General features: G+C 52.9%; 11 protein-coding genes across 11 annotated transcripts; 6 read left to right on the top strand and 5 right to left on the bottom strand.

Moving 5' to 3' along the window:
- Positions 1 to 24: 24 nt before the first annotated feature.
- PV05_00057 (uncharacterized protein) lies at positions 25 to 1,364 on the top strand. Its single transcript, XM_013464920.1, has one exon. The coding sequence runs from the start codon at positions 165 to 167 to the stop codon at positions 1,236 to 1,238; it is 1,074 nt and encodes a 357-aa protein (XP_013320374.1). The 5' UTR covers positions 25 to 164; the 3' UTR covers positions 1,239 to 1,364.
- Positions 1,249 to 3,062, bottom strand: PV05_00056 (uncharacterized protein). Its single transcript, XM_013464919.1, has 2 exons — positions 2,753 to 3,062; positions 1,249 to 2,698 (listed from the first exon to the last, which is right to left on the bottom strand). Exons 1-2 carry the CDS (start codon positions 2,765 to 2,767, stop codon positions 1,511 to 1,513), a joined length of 1,203 nt encoding a protein of 400 aa, XP_013320373.1. The 5' UTR covers positions 2,768 to 3,062; the 3' UTR covers positions 1,249 to 1,510.
- Positions 3,063 to 3,241: 179 nt separating this feature from the next.
- Positions 3,242 to 6,221, top strand: PV05_00055 (uncharacterized protein). The gene is made up of 2 exons (XM_013464918.1): positions 3,242 to 5,615; positions 5,673 to 6,221. Exons 1-2 carry the CDS (start codon positions 3,320 to 3,322, stop codon positions 6,101 to 6,103), a joined length of 2,727 nt encoding a protein of 908 aa, XP_013320372.1. The 5' UTR covers positions 3,242 to 3,319; the 3' UTR covers positions 6,104 to 6,221.
- On the bottom strand, positions 5,567 to 6,937 carry PV05_00054 (ribosomal protein S6). The gene is made up of 3 exons (XM_013464917.1): positions 6,823 to 6,937; positions 6,729 to 6,760; positions 5,567 to 6,650 (listed from the first exon to the last, which is right to left on the bottom strand). Exons 1-3 carry the CDS (start codon positions 6,844 to 6,846, stop codon positions 6,275 to 6,277), a joined length of 432 nt encoding a protein of 143 aa, XP_013320371.1. The 5' UTR covers positions 6,847 to 6,937; the 3' UTR covers positions 5,567 to 6,274.
- A 70-nt stretch (positions 6,938 to 7,007) lies between these two features.
- On the top strand, positions 7,008 to 8,238 carry PV05_00053 (glycine cleavage system H protein). The gene is made up of 3 exons (XM_013464916.1): positions 7,008 to 7,359; positions 7,417 to 7,479; positions 7,540 to 8,238. The coding sequence occupies exons 1-3, from the start codon at positions 7,215 to 7,217 to the stop codon at positions 7,851 to 7,853; spliced, it is 522 nt and encodes a 173-aa protein (XP_013320370.1). The 5' UTR covers positions 7,008 to 7,214; the 3' UTR covers positions 7,854 to 8,238.
- Positions 7,972 to 8,937, bottom strand: PV05_00052 (uncharacterized protein). Its single transcript, XM_013464915.1, has one exon. The coding sequence runs from the start codon at positions 8,821 to 8,823 to the stop codon at positions 8,197 to 8,199; it is 627 nt and encodes a 208-aa protein (XP_013320369.1). The 5' UTR covers positions 8,824 to 8,937; the 3' UTR covers positions 7,972 to 8,196.
- A 307-nt stretch (positions 8,938 to 9,244) lies between these two features.
- On the bottom strand, positions 9,245 to 10,441 carry PV05_00051 (uncharacterized protein; the record flags this gene model as incomplete). The annotated part of the gene is made up of 3 exons (XM_013464914.1): positions 9,245 to 9,322; positions 9,380 to 10,348; positions 10,403 to 10,441. The coding sequence occupies 3 exons, from the start codon at positions 10,439 to 10,441 to the stop codon at positions 9,245 to 9,247; spliced, it is 1,086 nt and encodes a 361-aa protein (XP_013320368.1).
- A 1,533-nt stretch (positions 10,442 to 11,974) lies between these two features.
- PV05_00050 (uncharacterized protein) lies at positions 11,975 to 13,666 on the top strand (the record flags this gene model as incomplete). The annotated part of the gene is made up of 1 exon (XM_013464913.1): positions 11,975 to 13,666. The coding sequence occupies one exon, from the start codon at positions 11,975 to 11,977 to the stop codon at positions 13,664 to 13,666; it is 1,692 nt and encodes a 563-aa protein (XP_013320367.1).
- An 824-nt stretch (positions 13,667 to 14,490) lies between these two features.
- PV05_00049 (uncharacterized protein) lies at positions 14,491 to 15,307 on the top strand (the record flags this gene model as incomplete). Its single annotated transcript, XM_013464912.1, has 2 exons — positions 14,491 to 14,532; positions 14,603 to 15,307. The coding sequence occupies 2 exons, from the start codon at positions 14,491 to 14,493 to the stop codon at positions 15,305 to 15,307; spliced, it is 747 nt and encodes a 248-aa protein (XP_013320366.1).
- PV05_00048 (uncharacterized protein) lies at positions 14,528 to 18,190 on the bottom strand. The gene is made up of 9 exons (XM_013464911.1): positions 17,565 to 18,190; positions 17,417 to 17,497; positions 17,218 to 17,352; positions 16,999 to 17,158; positions 16,893 to 16,948; positions 16,382 to 16,834; positions 16,271 to 16,302; positions 15,857 to 16,160; positions 14,528 to 15,771 (listed from the first exon to the last, which is right to left on the bottom strand). Exons 1-9 carry the CDS (start codon positions 17,791 to 17,793, stop codon positions 15,419 to 15,421), a joined length of 1,803 nt encoding a protein of 600 aa, XP_013320365.1. The 5' UTR covers positions 17,794 to 18,190; the 3' UTR covers positions 14,528 to 15,418.
- Positions 18,191 to 18,377: 187 nt separating this feature from the next.
- Positions 18,378 to 19,549, top strand: PV05_00047 (uncharacterized protein). The gene has a single exon (XM_013464910.1). It carries the CDS (start codon positions 18,436 to 18,438, stop codon positions 19,369 to 19,371), a length of 936 nt encoding a protein of 311 aa, XP_013320364.1. The 5' UTR covers positions 18,378 to 18,435; the 3' UTR covers positions 19,372 to 19,549.
- The last annotated feature ends 423 nt before the right edge of the window (positions 19,550 to 19,972 follow it).

Genomic DNA, 19,972 nt, shown 5'->3' with positions numbered 1-19,972 from the left:
TTCAACTCTAACCATCCGGCACGCGTCCGCATCATGCACGTTTCAAGTCAGCATTCTCATACATTCAAGGACTCATCAAGTGGTGGCCGGTCACTGTAGCTCAGCAGTCGAGCTAGAACATCTTGCGTCAACAACATGTGGAACCCATCCTGAAGGAATCTGCTATGAACGGGTCCAGACATGGCTGCTATGAATCTTCCGAGAGAACTACCCCATTCCCAAACATCGAGGAGGACAGTCAAGAAAAGGAGCAGAAGGATGGAGCAAAATCAAAGAAGCTACGCGACGGACACAAGCGGTCGACTTCTGGTAACATCTTATCACGATTGACGTTCTTGCGGACGAACAGCGACCAAGACAAAAGCGATGTAGCGGACCGCGATGGCTCCGATTTCTCCTCCCACCGTGATCGCGGCGCCATGGCCGATGCACAGGCACATACAAAGCGACCAAAAAGAAAAGGCTCATTGAGGAAGACGGTACTAGGCAAAGGAAGAGACAGGAAGAACTCCGACAAGAAGAGTCCTCTATCCAGTGCCGACTCCCCAACGGCACGCACGCCAGACGAAGAAAAGGGCCCCCAGACACCTCGAGCGAGTCAAGAACTGTCGACCCCCGCGTCCCCCGACTCACCGACGTCGTGGCCTTTTCGCACGCTCTCACGCGTCTCCATTCCCTCCTTGCGCAGCAGCATTGCATCAATCGACCCGGCCTCGTCTGCTGCCTCCATCACAAGTCCGACCTTGCCAACGGATGCATCCACAGACGACGAAGAGCTGATCTTGCCCCGCATGCCGGCCTTACGTCAAATCCCGTCCTCCGCGTCCTCCTTTGGTGATTCATACTTCCCAATACAGGAGCCCATGCGTCGCATGTTCGGCTCTCGTACACGGTCACCACTAGCCACGCAGCCGCAGTCTGTCGCGGGGACACCGCCGGCCGACGATGGCTGGGACTACTCCGAGACCGCGTTCTGGGGCTATGTCATATTGATTGTGACGTGGATTGTCTTCGCGGTGGGCATGGGCTCTTGTTTCGACGTCTGGTCATGGGCTTGGGATGTCGGAGAGACGCCCTATGCCCCGCCGGAATTGGAGGATGATCCCACGTTGCCCATAGTAGGCTACTATCCTGCTTTGCTGGTCTTGACATGCGTCATGGCCTGGGTATGGGTTGTAGTGGCATGGGTGGGCATGAAATATTTCAGACATGCGGATTTCAAAGGTGATGACGGATAGAATTCGATGTCGAAAACAAAGACATGTTGTGAGGTATCGAGCCATGAAACTAGGCGGCCAAGGTATCTGTAATCCAAACGCCTTACTCCTCCTGCTTTCCAATCTTTCCCTGACAACACCGAGACCATACTATTCTTCGCCCCGAGCAACATGTCCAAATTTCTGTGCCAAGGGGTGTCTGTGCTGATTGTTCCTCATCGTGTCGCACGAACAAGTCCTGCAATCATCACTCTTCCTTCTCACTTCCTTCTCCTCAATAGCAGCACGTTCGCTCATTGCATACCTCGAGGTTGACAGGACGTAACATGGGTTTCTATAGTAGGCAGACTAGGCTGTCCGTTCGGCAGATGCAAGTCTTGCATGTTAGACTTCAGCCTATCCAAGTCCTCCTTGACAATGTAGCCACCGTCAGCAGTTTCGACCTCATTCCGCGGAAGAGGCGTGCCTGCCATGGTCGAGGGAGTCGCCGTGCCGCCACCTGGAGCTTTCGCAACCAGGCCCTTTGATCTGGCGTAGCCGGTGGACCGTTCAGTCGAGGGATCAGGGTCGTAGTATTCGTCCTTGATAGGCCGAACGAAAACTGTCTGCTTGCATATCGTGACGATGGTGTTGGTGGGCACAGACAGCCAGTTGTGTCGCTCGAATGTCAAGGGCTCGCTGGCCACAAGCACAACATCAGACGCTTTGTCTCTCCGCTCCATCTTGAACTGTCCTTTGGTTTTGCCCTCTACCCACGCCGTCCCGGAAGAATAGTACAGACTCGCAGCTGCGTCAGTTTTGCTACTGACATAACGTGTGACAATGACGGAGTGACCATCGGTCACGGCAAAGTTCAGCAAACTTCTTGTTTCAACGTCGTCCAGGTGATATTCTGCTGGAACGGCTTTGACGAAGGCATTGATCTTGGCGATGGTCTTTTTCATCGCTCTTCGTAGAAGTCTGGTGTCAAAGCCGTCTTCAGGCTCGGAACTAGGGTCAACCCCTTCGCGTTCGAGGGTGTCGAGAAACAACGCAAATGCCCATTCGGAATCAGTGCCACCTTTGACGCCGAGGAACCATTTGTCGGACAGGCTGTCGGATAGAGGTCGTTTGACATATTTCCACGCTCCAATGTTCCCATTGTGCATCCACATCAGAGTATTGTGCTGGAAGGGATGGCAATTGTTCTCGGCCAGGGAGCCTTCGGTGGTTGCACGGACATGAGCGAAGATCAATCTGGACGCCGTCTTTGGTGCAATTCGTTCAAGATTGACGCAGTTCCATGCTGGAAGGGTCGAGGTGAAGATACATGGATCCGGGCCCATTTCTGGCTCGGTATACCACCCTACGCCAAATCCGTCGCCATTGACTGGTCGTCGACTGTCAAGACGCAATCGGCTGTCATAGGATTGGGTCAGGATGCTGTGTGAGGGTTCTGTGATGAGTTTTGAGAGAATAATCGGCTTGGAGCCCTTGTAAACCTAGGAGTCATCAGTATTGTGGCCGTTCAATGGATTGTACTTGAGCCAACGGACCATGAATCTGCACATGGCTAGGGGGTCCCCTTGAAGGTATGAATGTGAAGACTGATGTGGAAATATTGGTTTCTTGTGTGCTCACTTGAGGACATTATTTTTCGGAAGAGTGAAGCTGGCAAGGCTGAGTACTGGATAGATCGTGGGATTCCTTGAAAGAATTTCTGATATCGAAAGAAGAACGCAATACCATCAACGCCGGCAGACTTGTAACATCAGGAAAAGAGAAAAGAGCAGGCAACAGCTGAGGTTTAAAATGCAACGGTGACACACGCAAGTTTGCTCTCCAGTTCAACAAAGAGGCGTAAATATTCACCGCCATCTAGTCTCTTTGGCCAGCCTGGAGGCATTCCGTGGCATTCCTTGAAATTGCACAACTTCAGTTCTATACTCCGCCGTAGATATTGCTAGGTCTAAGCATACCGCTACCTTGCGCTTCCTTTCACCAACCAGAACGTCATTTCTTCGCCATGCCCTATCCTGCACGTTGTCCAAACATCAAACCACCGATCTCCGTTTCGCCATCTATAAACCAAAACAGGGTCAAATGTTCGATGAAGACCTGTGATGAATGGTAGGCTACTCACTGCGAGGGCCGCACCTTTGCTGCGCCAGCGACCGGCGCGACTTCTACACAACAATGCCTCGACGAGAGCCGGAGGCCTGCTGAGGCCAAATCGACAACTTGCTCAGCGGAACTGGCCACTTGGGTCAAACTCGATTCACAATGTCCCCGCCGTTCGATCCATATCATTTGCCAGGGTACTACCCAAACTCGCCCTCAAAATGGCCCGGTTACCTGCCATGTTCGGTGCAAGCATGCTCGCCGGGCTGGCATACATTCAATATCAGGCAACACAGGCTGGAAACGCCGCCATGGACTTCTTGAAAAGAGCCGGAGAAACAGTATCGGATACGTCTTCAAGTGTGTTTGGGGGGGCGAAGGGAATTGCGGACCAGATAGGTGAGGGTTGGCAACGGACAAAGGACGAGGCACATCTTCCAGAGTGGCTCCAACAACTTTTTGAAAAGAGTGAGGAGTCTGGCGAAGGAGGTTCAGGTCCTGAAGGGCCAAACCACTCCAAGGCGGCTGCAGCAGTCGCTGCGTCTGGTGCTGCACTAGGACTGGAACAATCAGAGGAGCCAGATGAGCGATCAGATCCGGAATCGGCAAGGGATGATCAAATGATGGTCTTGACGCGGAAGATGATTGAGATACGCAGCATTCTGAACACTGTTGGACAAGGTGGTGCCTTGACGTTGCCATCGATAGTGGTCATTGGATCTCAATCATCAGGAAAGAGTTCTGTCTTGGAAGCGATTGTCGGCCATGAGTTCTTACCCAAGGGAACAAACATGGTCACTAGACGGCCCATCGAGCTCACTCTCGTGAACACGCCCGATGCTAAGGCCGAGTATGGCGAGTTTCCTGCTCTGGGCTTGGGAAAGATCACCGATTTCTCTCAAATCCAGCGGACATTGACGGACTTGAACCTGGCCGTCCCTGCCGAACAATGCGTAACGGACGATCCCATACAACTTTCAATCTACTCCCCAAATGTTCCCGACCTCTCCTTGATTGACCTGCCGGGCTATATCCAAGTGTCAGGAAAGGATCAACCTCCCGAATTGAAACAAAAAATTGCCGACCTGTGCGACAAATACATCCAGCCCCCTAATGTGATTCTGGCCATTTCTGCTGCTGATGTCGACCTAGCCAATTCTACGGCGCTCCGCGCTAGTCGGAGAGTCGATCCTCGTGGTGAGAGGACGATAGGCGTGATCACCAAGATGGATTTGGTGGACCCCATACGAGGTGCTGAAATTCTGTCGGATCGAAAATATCCTCTTCGGTTGGGCTACGTCGGTGTCGTGTGCAAGATACCGCAAACCGCCGGATTGTTCTCTCGACCCAATCAGAATGTGACGAGCGCCATCGTCAAGAACGAAAACGCATATTTCTCCGCCCATCCTCTTCAATTTGGACCCCAGTCAGAATTGACAGTCGGCACACCTACGTTACGCCATAAGCTGATGCACGTCCTGGAACAAACAATGGCGTCCAGTCTAGCCACCACACGAGATGCCATCATCCAAGAGTTGGAGGAAGCCACCTACGAATTCAAAGTCCAGTACAATGACAGACCTCTGAGTGCAGAGTCGTACCTGGCCGAGAGCTTGGACAGCTTCAAGCATTCCTTCAAGGAGTTCAGCGAGCAGTTCGGGCGACCACAAGTCCGCGCCTTGCTGAAGGAAATTTTGGACCAGAGAGTGATGGACTTGCTTGCAAAACGATACTGGAACAAACCTATCGAGGATCTGTCAGATGCAGAAACAGAGGTGCACCCATTAGCAGAGTTGCCCAAGGCAGATCTCGACTCATTATACTGGCAACGGAAACTCGACGCGTCGACATCTGAGCTGACCAAACTTGGAGTTGGAAGACTTGCCACTACGGTGGTAGCCACGGAATTACAAAATCAGGTCGACAAACTGCTCGCTTCCTCCACGTTTGCGTCACATCCTTACGCACAGCGGGCCATCGTCGATGCGGCGTCGAGTATCCTGAACGATCGATTCTACAGCACCAGCGACCAAGTGGAGAACTGCATCAAGCCGTTTAAATTCGAAATCGAGGTGGAAGACAACGAATGGGCCAAAGGTCGCCAAAATGTCGGCCGTGTCCTCAAGAACGAGCTCAAAGCCTGCGAAGCCGCACAAAGGCAACTCGAAGACAGCATCGGCAAGAAGAAGCTGAAAGATGTGATGGGCTTCATCGATCGTGTTAGGAAGGGAGACGTTGTTCTAGAAGGTGACGGGTCGGGCGGAGCCGGTGGCTTTTCAGCGGCGCTCTTGCAGAAGGGTAAGTCCCAGATCGCAATGTACACGTCTTGGATTTTGGGTCTAACTAGTTATACAGGTCGAGAAGCCGTCTTCCTCCGCGACCGAGGCGATATCATCAAGATGCGTCTCACGGCTGTCAAGTCCAAGCAATGCGCCAACCTCAAGAACAAATATTATTGTCCGGAGGTGTTTCTCGATGTGGTGGCCGATAAACTGACATCCACGGCGGTGCTCTTCCTCAACGTCGAGCTCCTTTCCGAGTTCTACTACAATTTCCCCCGAGAGTTGGACATCCGACTCGGTCGGCATCTGGACCATGCCGAGATCGAGAGGTTCGCCCGTGAGGATCCCCGAGTCCGCAAGCATCTCGATGTGATCCGACGCAAAGAGATGCTGGAGATGGTTCTGGAGAAGATTGAAAGTCTGCGTCAACTGGAAGGCCGGGCAAAGCAGCATGCCAAAGTACCGCCGGTGGCCAAGGAGAGAGGGAAATGGAGTTTGTTTTGAGTGCTATGAGATACCACGTATAGTTCACTGGCAGCGGGCGTTACGGTGCAGTTGTGTAGACCATGATTGATGGCTTGAATGCTCCTCTCGCATCCTAGCATAGAACCTTTTGGTGTCCCACGCACGCTCATCAATCCGGCTCTTTTCTCGTCTTCTTGTGGCTTGTTGGTTTTATTTCCGGCCTAGGAGCCAGGCGGGCATCGCGACGTTTGAATCCTCAAAGGTATCGCGTGGGACTTCGTTATCCGGGTTCGAGTTCCAGGGAATATGGCCGGTGATCTCCTCGATGGCGCCGTTGACGCCGCCGAGCTTGTCGCCGATCTTGACAACGGAGAAGCGGATCATGCGCGGGTCGAGGCCCAGCAGCCGGCGGACTTCGGTCTGGACTTTGATGCTGCCATCGAATTGCATGACGAAGTAGTGGCCCTGGTGGTGCTGGGTTTGGTGTTTCACGGTCGGCCGGGGCAGGTCGAATTGGCCCCAGTTCTTGATGCCCCGGATCACGCCTCTGTTGTCGACGATCTGTTGGCCGCAGATACGGGCGATTCTGGTAAAAGAAAAACGGTGTCAGCATGATCAGGGCTGCGCTGGTCGCTGGTCGTGAGGGTGGATGGAGGAGACGTACTCTTTCACTTGGGCGAGGTTGCCCGGGCGGACCTGTGAGGGGGATGTTAGCTGCATGGTTTTGAAGAGTGAGGAGAGAGGATGGCAGGCCGTACCACTGCTATCAATTCGTAAAGCATGGCTATGAGAATGGTCTTGATTTTATCATGGCCGGCCAGTTGACATTCGCTAGAAGTTTGGTTGTCGCTACGAGAAAATGTCTAGGACGCAGCCAGAGGTACGGTGAAGCAAAGGATCCGATAAAACTACCAGCAAGCCAGCTCGCCAGCTACCTAGTAGGCTGTTAATGGGTGATGGTTTGAGAGCTCCAAGCCAATGGCTGAAAGGACCGATTAACCATTCCGGGGAAGCTTGACCATGCCGCAACAAAGTGCGCTGCGGCTAAGTCACCGCGCGATCCAGTCCATCGGAGAGGTGCATTTAAATCATTCACCATTTCGATTCCTGAACCTTTTCCTTGCGCACAAGTCTCTAGAAAGGACGCACGATGAGCACCTCAACCATGAGCCGGCTGGTGCCGACTGTTTCAAGACTGGCCGCAACACGAGTCGCCGTCACACGGCCATCACTTGCGCCTCGATTGTGTCGATGGAACAGTGCATCTAAGAGGACATTCTCGTCCCGATCGCCGTGTAAGCATGCGACCGAGGTAGTGGTCGCTGAGCACTTGACTGACGAAACGTGCGCAGTATATGTGAAAAAGTACACGGAAGACCATGAGTGGATTGAACTCGACGCAGAAGGGAAGATTGGTACAAACTCGCCTTGAATCCGTGCTGCTTGCAAGTTTACTGAGTCGGGGTCGTTTTTAGGCACAATCGGAATCACAGAGTACGCTTCCAAAGCTCTCGGCGACGTCGTGTATGTGGAATTGCCCGAGCTAGGATTGGACGTTACAAAGGGCGACACTATCGGCGCGGTCGAGTCGGTTAAGTCGGCGTCAGACATCATGACGCCCGTCTCGGGCACGGTTAAGGACCACAACAAGGTGTTGGAAGAGAAGCCCGGCACGATAAACAAGAGTCCTGAAGGCGATGGTTGGCTGGCTAAGATTGAGGTTAGCGATGCGAGTGAGCTGGACAGCTTGATGAGCAAGGAAGACTATGATGCTTTTGAGAAGGAGTGATAAAGATGCTGTACTTGTGGCGGGGAGGGCGTATTCAGCACGGTGAAGATATCATCTACTCGGTCTGGACGAGTTGACGACCACGGGTCATATCCGACACCCATTAATGAAGCCACAGGTTCCAGGGCCAGAACGTTAGAGCCTCGAAGTTGATGGTTAAATTGCTCTGGCTACAAGAAACAGCTGACTGTCCATGCGATCAGGAGTCATCAATTTGACCTGTACAGCTTCATTCTGTCAATCTTCGAACCGACCAGCAAGTGATACAGAGCGCCCTCAATCCGACAAGCAAGATCCCCTTTAGCGGCCATTTTCGTGCGACCACAATTCTCCATTGATGCAGTTATCCTCCCTCGGCATGAAACCCACTTTCGGTGGTATCCTCGATCCTATGAGCATATTTTGAGGGATGCACCTCGAAGTCTGCCTCGAATCCGTCGTCACTGTCAGCCTCGCCCAGGAAAGCAGCGTTTGTGGCATCCATAGCCTCGTGCCTATCCCCCTCTTCTGCTCTCTGTGCTTCGAATCCGTCGTCCGAGTCTGCTTCTCCCAGGAATGCTGCGTTTCTCACTGCTGACGGGTCTAGAGCTACAAAGCTCTCTCCCGCTTCGACTCTGAGCGCCTGAAGATTCTCATCAGAGTCTGCTTCGCCTAGGAAAGCTGCATTTAGAGCAATAACAGGGTCGACCAGTTCCTGCGTATCCCCTCGCTCCAGCTTGCCCACTTCGAAGCCGTCGTCCGAGTCAGCTTCACCTAGAAAGGCTGCATATTTGGCTTCCTCGAAAGGATTAGGCACCTGGCGAGATTCGTTGATTCCAGGACTGCTGGAAGAGGTAGCCGACGTCGTAAGAGTGGCAGATTTCAGTACACTGATGAAGAACGAGGGCCTGCGAGCATTAGGAAGAGGGACAAATGGCATGCGAGACCTGGTGGTAGCGAGCAGGCCAAGGAGAAGAGGACGCGCTGCCATCGTCAGAATTACTTGGAGACGCTGAGTTTCTAATTGGTGGGAGGTTCAGGTCACATAAGTCGGAAGATTCATGGACGTTGAGGATGATTTCGATGCAGAACTTCTCACTTGACAGTCGAGGAAAGAAGCAGGTATATGTAGGAGGGGTCATTTCCATCACCTGACAGAAGCAGCATATTGATTGGATCCCAGAAGAATCACTTCGTGTGCAATTCGTATACCGCTGCTGTGTGAAAGGATGTTGCGCGTTGTTATGGGTCAGCACTTTGCGGGGAAAGTCACACACCACGATCGCCATCCCTGGCATCCTTGAAGCGATCAGATTTCCAATTGGTGAAGACGCTGAGCTAACCGAGTTCTCAGTACACACAAACCACAGACTTTTGATCCTTGTTAACTACAGCAAAAGGAAGACGATATGTCAATGACCGTTGGCTTCTGCACTGGGGCCAGTTCCATGATCTTCCTCACGAAAGCGAATGACATATTTGGCCGACGTCTGTGACACGATCAGCTCCGATCCTTGACTGAAGGAAAAGAAAATTGATCCGCTCACCTTTTGGAAATTCTGTGCAATATCAGACAGATCCTCGAGTCTGGCCATCTGAACTCGAGGCGTTACCACACCTCGCTTGACAAATTCGATGGCGTCCCAGATATCCTTCCTCGTTCCCACGGCAGATCCGATGATGCGAATGTTCTTCGAGATGCCCAGGATTGGATGGAACCTTACCTGCTGATCCGGTGGTGGAATGCCCACACAAACAAGAGCTCCGTATGGGGCGACGAACTCGAGTGCAGCCTCATATGCCCGGCTAGAGTTGGCCATGACCAGCACTGCTGCGGCACCATCTCCAGTCAACTTCTGAATCGCCGCTGCATCAACTTCTTTGGCGTCAAAATACGCTTCAGCACCCAACTCCAGACAGTACTCCCGCTTCGACACGCCCAGGTCAATGGCGATAACTCTGTATCCCATGGCTCTCGCAAACTGAACGCCCAATGCACCGACGCCACCACCAGCTCCTGATATCGCCATCCACTGGCCAGGAACAGCCTCACTGACCTTGATCGCTTTGAACGCAGTGACACCGCCGCACAGGATAGGCGCTACAAATCGATCAGGCACACCTTCCGGGATGCGAATGACATATCTGGACGGCACGACAGCATACTCTGCGAATGTCCCGTCTCTTTTCAAACCGGAGCACAGCATTTCGAGACATCGAGCTTCCCCTCCGGGTGCAAGACAGCAGAAGCATTTCTCACAGATATCGCGGACCCATGCAATACCCACTCGCGAACCGATGTCGATGAATGACGGTGATACTGCAGAGCCCAGCTTCACCACGCGTCCCACACCCTCATGACCAAGAATATCTCGAGTTGGTCCAGAATGGCCCGATGCGAGGTGGAAATCTGAGCCACATACCCCTGATACGGATAGTCGCACGAGCAGATCAGTAGGTCCTATCTCTGGGACGGGTGCTGTTCGTGTTTCAAAATGAAATGCGCCGTCATGTTTCTGGGCCCCTGTCAGCGATTTTGGAAGTCAGCCACTGGGTCAAGAAGTCATTACCACCAGGATAGCGACTTTGTGGCTCTGTGAAATCTCCATCTCGTCTTGTGCTACTGCGGTTGCAGGAAGCCGGTCACCCTCACAATATCAACAGGTTAAGTACCCCGAGGTCGGACCATTCACGTCGTTCCCTATTATAGATGTCGAAGCACGGGTTTTCCAGTCTCTTCTGTCTGGCATAGGGCGGAGCCTTTTGCTCCGGCAGTTCGGTACAAGTACCTCGAGATCTCCCAGCATCGGATGTGGACGATGGGTGGGGTCGAAAACGAGGACGTGGGTGAAGACGTGGGGCACATCATGCACCAGTACTTGAGCTGTTGAGCTGCTTCTCACTTCTGTGTACAACCAACCCTCCTCTTTCCTTTGATCGAACATCCTATGATTGCCAGAAAGTCGTCCTCATGTCTCACAAGGTCCCAATCGGAGTCCTCGGTCCTCCAGCCTCAGACAGAGCTGTGGTACGAGATTGATGGGATCGAACCGGCTGAGACCACCTTGCAGGCGCCAAACGCGGCTGAGTATCTCTGGCTTGTCGTTTTTATGGGTTACATCCTGCTGTTGGCTGCTCAGCCTCAGCCTCATCCCTCCTTGACGCAGCCAAATTTCTTCTGTTTTCTTTCTCCCTCCCCCGCTCTTCTCTTCTTCTCCTTCCAAACAAATCCTGCGACGCGTGTGCTCTGCTGTTCTACCGTTGCCAATATGATTCCTGATTGTCCACGCTCTTAGGTGGGATATCTGTTAAGCCAATACCTCCTGGAAGCGTTTTCACTATTGGCCATCGTAATGGCCTTGGACGCTGCTACATCTGCCGCTGTTGCTGCATTGGTAGTGGCCTGCCTGGCCCTGCTTATAGCCCTTGCTCAAGTGCTTCAACAATATTTCATCACCGGACAGCTCATTCGTCTTTGTGACAGTGTTGTTTTTGGCCCTCTTCCAGGCCAAGGCCGTCGAGTCTGGGAGCTGTCCCAGTTTCGGTTCCGTGTTGTATATTCCATTCCTCAAATCAGCCTCGATACCAGACTTTGGCCGGAGAATCCTCCACATATCAGATCATATGCGATCGGACAACATGAGCTTCCGCCGCTCAGGAGCACGCCAAAGATAACCGGCTACGACAAGACCTCAGAAGACTGGTCACTGCATACGGAAGAGGTAGCCAGGCGTCGCAGATGGCCAGTTATATCCCTGCCTACTCGGAGTCGCCCGCCTCATGCTCGTCATCTCTCATCAACTCGCTCTCGTGTGGGAGAGGCTGCCTGGGTCAAACTCTGTCGGGCAGTGGAAATGCCATGCGGAAGCTCTATGCGCCTCGATCTTGTCGAGCAAGATGCGGACAGATGTCCGCCAGATCTCGTTACGGCTCCGATGCTAGTGTCCATGAGAGATGTTATAGTTATGGGACTAATGGCTGGAATGGAGGTAACTGAGTGTTCATTTGGCCGCAAGTCAGTTTCTATGCAAGGTCATCTAGGTACTATTACAAGTTCCAGTCACCCTGTCCTTGGACCTCTGCTTCACTTCACCCCAAGAATGAATAACGACTTGTCTTTTGGGGCATTTGGAATACGGAAAATGGATGAGCGTGGCAATATTGAAAATCGATGGATGGCGCGTACCTGGGACGTCTGCATGGTGGCACACACATATTACCACGGAGACAAGCGAAGGACGGCACGACGGTTAGATGATCGGTGGATACAAATTCAAGGAAAACGCGCTTACGGCGAGATATCTCGACCAGGTGAACATATACCGCGACACCGGGAGCCATTGCGTGGAGAGAGATCTCGATCGAGTGGAAGTGACAAACAACGGACCACTGAGGAGTCTCCGAGACCTCTGTCGATACATCGTGACCGCAATGGGAACCAAACACCAAGAAGATATCATCAAGATGGAGACTGGGTGATCACAAATCCACGCGAAGAGGATCTTCGACCAGGCCCAAGCAGTCAACAGATGCCGGTGCCAGAAGTTGCCAAGGAAGGCCCAACGAGAAGCAAAGCTCCAGAAACACCTACCTCTGGAGCCAGCGCACAGCCAGAACCACAACCTGTGTCTGGTCCGGACCGCCAACCTACTGTTCAAGAGGTGGAAGATGAAGCAACCGCCTCGGATGCCTCCGATCAATCAGTGGTCATGGAGAAAGATTACCTCGTGGATCCAGAGATGAAAGAGCGTTTACAGACTGCGAAAACTCGGCAGGCCCAGCGAAGTGCAAGAGTCCAAGACATTGAGAACGATAAGCTTCTCGTCGAAGGATCCGTCAACAGAGGGGCGATGGCCCCACCGACCACGCAAGGAATGCTGCTACTGACCCTGCACCCCCATAATGAAGATCAACGGGAGCGAGATGGGCAGCCGCCTGAACCGACAACAGAGGAAGAAGAAGCCCACAGGAGGGAGACTGAACGTCAGAAGCTACGCGAGCAGAGAGATGATGAGAGAGCTGAGCGCAACAAGGCTCGATTCCGAGCCGTCCTTTTCAAGGAGGTCGATCTATTCTGGATCTCTCAGATGAATATATTCCAAGGCTTCTGGGCCACGCCATGGGCGGCTAACGACTCTATGCCTCTGCAGTCTGCACTTGTTGGGGCTGTGACGGTTATCCTTGAAGCGCTCTTGGGATTCCTGGACCAAACCTCTCTGATCTACACGGATCAGAATTACTCATCCTTATCGTCCTGTCGGCAAACGACACATTTCATGTTCGGCGGATTCGCAACTTATCCTGCATATGCCCTCAACGGACGTGGCGGCGTCATCGCGTCCGGGACGTACACTGGAGTCCGCATCCCAGCGTTCCAAACCATCATCCCCGCCGTTGAACTCCTCTACTCGTACGACTGGCAAGTCGATGCTCGCCTTCGCGACCCAGTCCGCTTCTGCGAAGAGCAAAACGTCGAACTCATGCGTCTCGACTCGTGGCTCTCCTATGTCGGCCGGACTCGCGAGATCTTAGACGGCCGGCATAAGTTGTTGAAACAGACGCCGGCGCTCGTCGCGGAAATCTTCGAGGACTTCATTCTCGATTTCCAGAACATCGATCTCTCTGCCAACGAGGGCGGCTTACAAGATATTCAGAGTCTTGTGGCAAATGTAATGGATTTCTTGGCAGATGAGGAACTCAGTGATGCTGAGCAGCTGTACGTGCTGGTTGCACTACTTAGGACCGTCAAGGCTTGTCAATGTATCTTAGCAGGCCCGAGTACTGCTCAGATGCGAGATATTCTACTTATGGATGTGCAGGTACACTTGGTCTGATAATGTAACAAAAAGCAACCACTGGCACTCAGCACTCGGAGCACGATACTCTTGTACAGGGATTCATCTTCGCAAGTACTCGGTAGAGCACTCTTAGCTCACGTGGAAGTCTCAGTATTTGGCCAATTCACTGGTTTCACCTACCATTCACCTCGATGAGAGGTTGGGGAGTTCGTAAAGGGGGCCTCAGCCTTGTGAGCGAGTTTAGGATCACCCCGACTTGTGCCCTGCACGAGCTCGGTCAAGGCATATGGCAGAGAATGTGCGGTGCCGCAAGCAGACGGACTGAGATGATTTGATCTGATGTTGAACTGCCACAACTCAAGGGCAGCGTTGCTTCGTCCTAGTCCGGCGCCTACCAAGCCAGTGTCTACCTCCGGAGTGGTGTCCACGAGATCCGTAGACTTCCAGGAATACCAGGTGTGAACACAAAGAAGCCCTCGCCTCTTACGGCACGATTGTCAGAATGAAGCTGTCCATCGTGCTGCTTTCGGACATCCTGAAGCACCCCACCCATAGTCCGAGGCCATCAGTGACGAGTGCTAACCCTCGGCTGGACACTTCTCCCCTCGATTGCTGTGGAGAGCTTCCAATGGCATCAAAGTCAGAGAGAGCGGGGTATGGAGTACGTACTACTAGTCAGGCCTTGCAGCACCGTTGCGTGATGATTTCCTGAGAGACACTCCGCAGTAGCCGTTCTAGAGCAAAGTTGAGCATCAAGCAGGAACGAAGTAGTGAGCTGAATTTCTACGTTCTAGTATTCTCGGCTTTCTGTCTGGCCTGCCAGGTTTGGAAAAAGCGAGCCAATATTCATTCTCGAGCCAATGTCGAACCGAACAGTATACTTCGTCACCGGCACGACCCAGGTAAGTGCAGAAGCGGCCTATGTAAACTCATCTTCCTTTCGTCTGCTAACGCCGCACCCGTGCCACTTAGGGCCTAGGATACGAATTTGTCCGGCAACTACGAGACCGCCCTGGAGCCATCGTCTTTGCTACGTCTCGCGATCCGGACCGAGCAACTCGCCTATCATCCCTGACCGACAAAGGGAACGTGCATATCGTCAAGATCACCAAGCAGCCCGAATCCGTCGACGAAGCGCTCGCAGTCGCAGAAACAGTCAAAAAGTTAGCGGGCAAAGTCGACGTCGTGATCGCCAACGCCGGCATCATCCATCATGAAACCAGCATCGCGGATTCGCCAATGGACATGTACCAGCAATTCCTCGACGTCAATTTGCTGAACAACATCGCCATCTTCAAGGCCCTTCGACCCTTGATGCTGGAGTCGGCTCGGCAGGGCGGGACTCCTAAATTCGTCGCCGTCAGTACGCAATACGGATCCCTGAGCATGGTCGAGGATCTGCCCGGCCAGTCGTCGGCGTACGCGATTTCCAAAGCCGCGTTGAACATGTTCATCAGGCATGTCGCGTACGAAGAGAAGAAGAACGGCATCGTGGCGTTTCCCATACATCCCGGTGTCGTTGCGACAGAGACAGTGGAGCCACTTGCGAAGAGAATCGGGCTTGCCACGATCGAGCCGGCGGAGAGTATTGAAGGGATGATGAAGATTGTCGATTCGATGACGGTGGAAGACGAGGTTCGTTTGTGGAGATATGACGGCGCTCAGCTTCCATGGTGATATTTTAACGTTGGACATCACAACCATTGAAGCCAGATTGCTCGGTATTTTGGCTCTGATCATCATTGTCTTCTCAAGGGAGGTGTTTGTTGATCACACCTTGTAAACCCATCAAGCCACCTTGACATCCTCCTCTTTGCCTTGTCCATCTTTTCGCTTCATTTCCAGTAGAATCTCCCTCCTCCTCGCCCGGTCGGCCACCGCAGCCCGATCTCCAAAGACGCGATCCATGTCTTCCAGACTGCGCCCTTTCGTCTCCGGCACAAAGAACCACGCCCAGACAAAACTCAACGCGCAGAACACGGCGAAGAAAGTGTACGCTCCGAATCCTCGCGTGTTCTGGATCAACGGCGGCGTGATCAGCCCGATGATGAAGTTGTTCAGCCAGTTGCTGCACGTACTCCACGCCACACCCTTAGCGCGCAGTGAGCTGGGGAAGATCTCAGCGGGCATGGCCCACGGTACTGTTTAAACTCGTCGGTCAGCTTTGAAAGAACCATATACCAGTGGTTGCTTTTTGCCCGGGGACTTGGGTGTCAGAGAACGTACCAGGACCATATGTGCATCCGAAGGCGAGCATGTAAAAGAACAAAAACGCAACGGCGACCCATCCTTGCGTCTGGTGGTCCGTCCAATCGTTGTAGTACAGTCCGACCAGGACGGCAATCACGACGTGCGCGACGGTCATGCATACGCTGCCGATCAGCAGGAGGGGGCGGCGGCCGAATCTGTCCATCGTGTAAAGCGAGGTCGAGACGCCGACGAGCTGGGTCACGTTCAAGACACCGCCTAGGATCAGTTGCATGTTGTAGTCCATACCGAAACTTTTGAACAGCGAGGGGGAATAGTAGATCTGTTTCGGGAGTGTTAGTGAGAAATATGCCTCAACAAGAAGCAGAGTCCGGAGCGGAGTCTTGCATAGCTGTCGCACTTGGATTGGGGAGCTGGAAAAGGAAAACATACCAATGCATTGATACCGACGAATTGCTGGAAGACTGGCATGTCCTATCCGTTAGTACTAGTATAAAAACCAACCACTCCGCTCAGCGCCAGTGTGCAATGTGGTGGACTTACACATCAAGCCCACACCAACCGTCGTTCGCCTCCAACATCCCTGCCGCCAACAGTCGGCGTACGACGCCAGTTCCAGCCTGATGGCCTGCCAGCGACTTCTCTGTCCCACAGCGCCCAGGTTGGGATGCTTCTTCTCGGCGATTTCTTTGTGAAAGGCGACTTCGGCTCGGATGTCGTACCATTCGGCCTGGATTCTGGGATCGTCTACGGGGACCCGTCGCAGCTTGACGAGCGCTTGCAGCGCTTCTTGGTCCCGACCTTTGGACGCCAGCCACCTCGGCGAGAAGGGGATGAAGAGCACCGCAACTCCGAGCAGGATCGCTGGGAAGATCTGCAAAAGGAACGGGAGGCGGTAGGACCAATGGCCGCCGATGTATCGGGTGCCGAATGTCAACCAGTACGCGCAGATGATGCCAAACACGATGGAGAATTCTTCGAGGACAAGCAGCGTGCCTTTGGGTTGTTAGTGGTGCCGATGGACGACAAACTCAAGGTTCAAGCACAGGCATACCTCTGATTTCTGGAGGTGATACCTCGGCGATGTACATGGGGACGACCATACTCAACCTGTCATTGTTGGTAAGTCTGTAGATGTAATGTCAATGCAAAGGACGTACATTCCAACGCCGACACCACCGATCAATCGACCGACAATGAGCATGGCATAATCTGGAGCAGCAGTCTGAAGGATCGAACCGACGATGAAGATACACACGGCCACGCAGATGGAGTATTTGCGCGAGATCTTTTCAGCAATCCAACCCTGATTGAAAGCACCTGATTTCAAATTTATTGAGCACGCAGGCACAACGGGCGTCAAGAGAGCTGATGCGTACCGATACATGCGCCAAGTTGGAGCATGGCCGTCATGAAACCTTTCCAGAAACCTCCGCCACTGGCAGTATCAGACACGCGAGGGAAGCGGTCGGTGAATTGATCCATCACCAAGATGATGGAGATGACTCCTTGATCTGGTGGTGCGTGTCAGCCTCGGCATCGTTGTAGTTTGTGGTTGAAGATAGCTGAAGGTATTACCATATCCGAACAAAAAGCCACCTAGCCGAACGACGAAAGCACAAAGAACCACATATTTGGATTGAAAAGTGCCTCTGAAGCCTATCGGTACGTGCTCTCGAATTAGTCGTTGCTGTTCTCATCCGCTTACATGTCGCCTGTTACCAACCTGGCTTGACATAAGTTTCTCGCAACTCAACCAAAGTGTCGTCGTTGAGGTTGGACCCAACTGTCACGCTATCACTAGGTGACTCGGCCGTCGCGTCTTTGTTCATATTGTGCCGATTTGGAATGTTCCTCGCGCTGAAGGGTTCGTCGTTGGGGTTGGATCCAAGGGTCATGCTATCACGAGGTAACTCGGTTGTCGCGTCTTTGTTCATATTGCTCCGATTTGGCATGGTCGTGGCATTGGCGGGTTGGTTCGTGGCGTACTTTACTTAGCTGGAAGGCTCTGGCGCGGTGTCCGAAAATTTGTGGCCATCAAGGTTGTGTGGGCTGTGTGGTGGAGTTGAAAATTCAACAGCGCTTTTTTTGTCACTATGATACCTTTCTCGTCGAGCACAACGGGCGCTGCCTTTGTCAACAACCTTGTGGATGGAGGATAAGATGGCAGGAAGAGCCGAATTCATGCAATTGCAGGGTCTGCACCGTGCGTGACCGTGTTCACTCGCACTGCTGCACTCCTAAAGGGTTCGATGATCGCCATTCCTCATGCACGACTCGTGGCACAGACCTCAAACATGTAAAAACTGTGCGGTGGTGCTTCTCCACATGATGTGGTGATCGACAGGCGCCGAGGAGACGGTGCAAGATGTTCGTGGATGTTTCTGGGGGTTGATGTTGCATTCAACCACGGACAAGGCTGGCACAAGGCTGGGCACTTCTAGGCGTGCTAACCACTTACCTACTAGGTACTCGTCTTAGGTACCAAGCCTCATTAACTGTTAGGCTAGTAGGTTGAGGCGTTGATCAGAGATCCCTCAAACCACAGACCACAGTAGTGGGACAACATCTCGAAGCACTGGAAATCCGTCTCCGTCATGGCAACATCGACCCTCATCCTGTCCGATTGTCGCACCCTCGCCTACCTCGACTACGAAATCCAAACATCGTCTTCAAGTGATGCATCACCCAGAGCCAGAAATGGGCCAACGATATTCTACTTCCATGGCTTTCCCGGTTCTCGTCTCGAAGGTGACCTCTTGGCCCCTACCGCCAAAAGGCATGGCGCTCGGTTGATCTCAATTGACCGGCCCGGCATGGGTCTCTCCACATTCCAGCCTGATCGCACTCTACTCGACTGGCCGCGAGACGTGCTGGAGCTGGCGGACCACTTGCAAATCCCGGCCTTCTACGTGGTCGGCGCTTCGGGAGGTGCACCATACGTCTTTGCCTGTGTCAAGGCACTTCCAAGGAACCGGCTACTCGGTGCCAGCGTCGTTGCTGGCATCTACCCCCTCAGCCTCGGCACTCAAGGAATGTCTATGGACAACCGAATCCTGCTGTGGACTGCGTCTTCAAAGTGGCTGGGAGGTCTGACCGGACGAATGATGGACTGGGCGTTTGGAGCAGTTGTTCGAGACCACGAACATCCGGAACGTCTGACAGACCTGTTGGTCAAGGGCATGCGGACGAAGCCTGAACCCGATGCAAAATGCTTCGAGAACGAATGGGCCAGAGACAGAATAGTTGAAGCTGCGCGAGAGAGCTTCAGGCAGGATGGAGATTGCGTGGCCTTGGATATCAAGTTGATTGCCAGAGACTGGGGCTTCAACCTGGAAGATCTAAACATCGAAGGGTTCAGAATCTGTCTTTGGCATGGGAAGCGCGATGCTAACGTGCCCGTGTCCATGGCAGAGAAGGCTGCTGCACTGATGAAAGGCGTAGATCTGAGGGTCCTTGAGGATGAGGCTCATCTGAGCATGTCTCTGAATCATCAAGACGAGATTCTAAAGGCTTTACTGGTCGAGGGTTGAAGAGCGGCATATTTTTCGATTTGGGAACAATACGGAGTACGCAAAATCAGTTTTTGTCAGAATATGGGATGCTATTGAGTCTTTGCCGGCATGCAGTCATCGATGATCAACCCGTCGAAAGCATGACTGAGGGCGGAATCGCCTGAGCAGGGTGGCAGAGTGTGAGAACTAATGTTGGAATATATGCATTTTATCGCCTACCACAGTAGGTAGCTCTGGCGTTCCGGCCTCGCACATTCAGCAATGGGCAAAAGCTTTCCTTCCACTGGATACTGTTTCCGTTAGCCCCGGAAGCCTCTACTGTATTATTCGACGAGAAGAAGTGGTAACGAAGTTGTTGTGCCTCGGCAGCCATGGCCTAGAACTGCCAAGGGCAGGAGACGAGAGTCGGAAACAAGGCTAGAATTCTGTCAACATCGGATGGAAGGCTGGCGAATGAGACCCTGCGAGCATGGTATGAGGATGTCTGCCTCAAGTCGGTCGGCATGGGTGCCTCATGTAATCCAACCACCATCACCGCCAATTGCCTTCCGGCAGCCGGAAATCGATACATCTGATCTGTCGGAGTCGGATCCAATTCCACCGGAAATGCCCCGGAAAC

This window comes from Exophiala xenobiotica (genome assembly GCF_000835505.1).
Source record: "Exophiala xenobiotica strain CBS 118157 unplaced genomic scaffold supercont1.1, whole genome shotgun sequence".
In the NCBI taxonomy this organism is placed as follows: Eukaryota; Fungi; Ascomycota; class Eurotiomycetes; order Chaetothyriales; family Herpotrichiellaceae; genus Exophiala; species Exophiala xenobiotica.
Note: the sequence above shows the minus strand (reverse complement) of the source record. Positions and strands in the feature narration are given on the sequence as shown.